The sequence below is a fragment of the Solanum tuberosum genome, unplaced genomic scaffold, assembly GCF_000226075.1.
Source record: "Solanum tuberosum cultivar DM 1-3 516 R44 unplaced genomic scaffold, SolTub_3.0 scf00095, whole genome shotgun sequence".
Classification (NCBI taxonomy): domain Eukaryota; kingdom Viridiplantae; phylum Streptophyta; class Magnoliopsida; order Solanales; family Solanaceae; genus Solanum; species Solanum tuberosum.
In genome coordinates this window covers 217060-220442 of record NW_006239021.1, presented here as the reverse complement: position 1 = coordinate 220442, position 3383 = coordinate 217060, and the positions used below count along the sequence as shown (strand labels likewise).

General features: G+C 29.9%; 1 protein-coding gene across 1 annotated transcript; it reads left to right on the top strand.

The window, feature by feature from the left end:
* The first annotated feature begins 562 nt into the window (after positions 1 to 562).
* Positions 563 to 1580, top strand: LOC102604181 (auxin-responsive protein SAUR36-like). The gene has a single exon (XM_006347826.2). It carries the CDS (start codon positions 838 to 840, stop codon positions 1315 to 1317), a length of 480 nt encoding a protein of 159 aa, XP_006347888.1. The 5' UTR covers positions 563 to 837; the 3' UTR covers positions 1318 to 1580.
* The last annotated feature ends 1803 nt before the right edge of the window (positions 1581 to 3383 follow it).

Here is a 3383-nt window from a genome sequence, read left to right as displayed (position 1 = left end):
GTAAATTTAATTTTTGTGATATAAATTAAAAAATGACTATAGCTAATAATAAAATTAAATTAGAGAATAAGTAAGAAAGTATCTCTTTATTTTTCAATCTAAACAAATAAAAGTAAACTTATATAATATAATAAGTTAAACATCTATGGAAATTAATAGAAACTTAGTCATAAAGAACAAATAGATATTAATTAATGAAGGCACGCTATTAATTACTTTCTTAGTTTTTTTTCCTCTTAGAGTCAAACTATATAAATTTTGACTATACAAAAAATTGTAATATATATTACTTTTCATATAATTATTAAATATCTAATTTTAAATTTTAAAATATCAAATTAATATAATCTAATTTAATTTTAAAAATTATTTAAATTAATTGTTGAAAAGCTTAATATACCAATTAAAAAGAAACGGAAGGGAAGAGAGTTGAAAAGTTTAAATGCTTTCCGTAGTATACGTATATGTACTATTTTTTTTTCTGTTTTTTTAGTGACTATTAGCCGCACATTCCACCATTTACAATTCAATATCAAGTGAGTTATCATTTTATTTTACTATATATAAATGACTCTCTGCACATCTTCTATTCACTTCCCCAACAACAAAACTGCTCAAAGAAAAATAAATAAACACAACTCCCCTTACCTTCTTCATCTTCAATTTTCTTCTGAAATACTCTAATTTTTTCAGATGAAAAACTCTATTTGTAATAGCCATGTTCCATATACCAATTTCTCTTTCTGAAATTTGCCTTACTCTTTTCAGGTTCATAACTGATCCCTGGCCTTTTTCTTAAAACCCCAACTCAAAAATATATTTTTTTTCTCCTACAAAATGCGCAGATTCCGAGGCTTCGTGCTCAAACATCGAATCACCGCACTTTTCCGATGTGTTCACCGGCGACGGCGTTTTCCGGCGAAGTACCGCCGGCTGGACAGACATCCGAGCTGGGGTTCGAATTCAATTTCTAAGTTCTTAAGCTGGACCCGCCGTCTCAAAACGAGAGCTAAGGCTATTTGCAGCAAGGGTAATTATTCAGGGTCGGGTCGGGGGTACATACATGTCGGGCAAGACCCGATTAAAGAGGAAAGTGTGCCGAAAGGTCACTTGGCGGTTTATGTGGGTCGGAAAGACGGTGATTATAAACGGGTTTTGGTTCCGGTAATTTATATAAATCATCCTTTGTTTAGTGAATTGTTGAGAGAAGCTGAAGAAGAATACGGGTTTAATCACCCGGGTGGTATAACGATTCCTTGTCGGATCTCGGAGTTTGAGCGTGTTCAGACCCGGATTGAACAGGGTCGGGTCGGGTAACCCGGAAAAGGTGTGAACATGGAGGTGGTGACTGGTGATGCATGCAGATACCATTTCGATAATGACGATAATTATTAAGAGATTTTTGTAGTTTTTATTAAATCCTTTTTCGTTTTTTGTCTTTTTTAATTTTTAATTTTCGGAGGTTTTATTTGTGATGTAAGAATAGTTTGTGGATGTGTATAGTATTTATATAGGAAACTTCCGATCTCTTTCCAGTTTTTTTGGGCTTTTCTTCAACATTTTGATTTTTGCCTTTAAAACTGATATTTCTTTTAGTTTTTTGTTTTATCTATTTTTTTTCTTCTGTAAATACTACTAACCCATATTTGATAGGTGTTCAGTTTGGTTATGACCTAACTAAGTATTAAGTTGAACAATTTCAAGTACAAGAATTAGCAATAATAACAAATTAAGTGTAATTTCAAAAATAGTGTGTAAGCATATTTAGTTATCACTTCTTAGAATCAACAGGCCTTCAAAATCATTCATTTGAAAAAATTGAAATTCTTTTTATAGGATGATTATGATGCTTTCTAAAAATCAAAATTCTCAATCAACAGAGAAATAATATCACCATTTTTGTATAAATAAAATATCAAAGTGGATAATTAGTTCAATCTCATACAAAAAGTAATTGACTTGGCACACCCTTAAGAAACAATAAATAATTGGGGTAGTATTAAGTACTATTTTATCTTTTGACTTTATTAAATTTAATGTTTTGAGAAATGTGTTAGATGTTAAATAAGTAGTAATTTAATAGCAAGGGTAAAATAGACACAAAAAGATAAATTATATGTTGATTTTTTAAAATGAATAAGTATTGTTAGACAATTATTTTTAATATAGTGGATAATTATTATTGGACGGAGGGAGTAATAGTTTAGGCAATTGCAACATTGTCATGGATCTCCCTTTGTGAGGTAATCCTTTGAGAAAGACAGTTTTGGAAACTCCAAGCATTATTTATTTTCCTATGAAATGGGAAAGGAGTACATACAAATAATTGATTTTTAATAAAAATGTTTTTCCATTTGTATACTGTGAGTGAGTTTAATAAAATGGAGAAGAAAAAATTCGAAAAACGTTACTTACAATCGGTGCATATTAAGTGTAAGAAGAATATTAAAAACAAATTGAAGTGATTTAATTAGTGTTAATGAAAATTTACGGTCAGATTTAAATAAATAAAGAAGGAAATTTCCAATATTACCTTTCATTATACTTTGGATTCATCTCTACTATTTTAACCTTTGTCATTAGTAAAGTTCATGTTTGAAATAAATGAACTCTACGTGATAAAATAATTTAAAGAAAAAAATTACTTTTAACTATCGTTAAATTATCATCGGATTGGAGTCCTGTCAAGGATAAGATGAAAATAGTATATTTTCTAATTAGGGGACAAAATTAGACTCAGAGTTGGGGGTGTGCAAAAACCGATTTAACCAATAAATCGAACCAAAAAATAACTATTGGTTTATTGATATTGGGTTATTGGGCTAACAATTTTTAAACGGTTTTGCAAATTTTTTATTGGGTTATTGGTTCGGTTTCCGGTTTTATAATTTTGTTAATGGTTAAACCGATAACCCAATAAGACTATACTAAATTTACTAGTCTTATTGTTAACGGTTAAACGATTGTTACTTTCACACTTTTTGTTAATGGTTAAACGATTGTTACTTTCACACTTTTTCCTTTAAATGTGTCTAGTGTCTAAACTTGCAAGAAAAATGATTGTTACTTTTATGATTATTACTTTCATGCCAAATGCTGGAAAGATCATATGGTTTATTTGAAAATTTTCTTATCGTGTATATAATATATATGAATATTTTCTTATTGGTTAAACCGAAAACCGAACCCTTAAGTACCATAAACCGATTAACCAAAAACCGATAAGAAATATGTTATTGGTTTGGTTATCGGTTTGATGTATTTACAAACCGAAAACCGATAAACCGAACCAATAACACCTAAAACCGAACCGAACCGACCGATGCGCACCCCTCAGAGTATACAATAGAGGACAAAATTACTCAATTTCTTAAAGTAGATGA

What these genes read in the sequence shown, in the direction of transcription:
- LOC102604181 (XM_006347826.2), top strand. Translation starts at nt 838, where the DNA reads ATGCGCAGATTCCGAGGCTTCGTGCTCAAACATCGAATCACCGCACTT.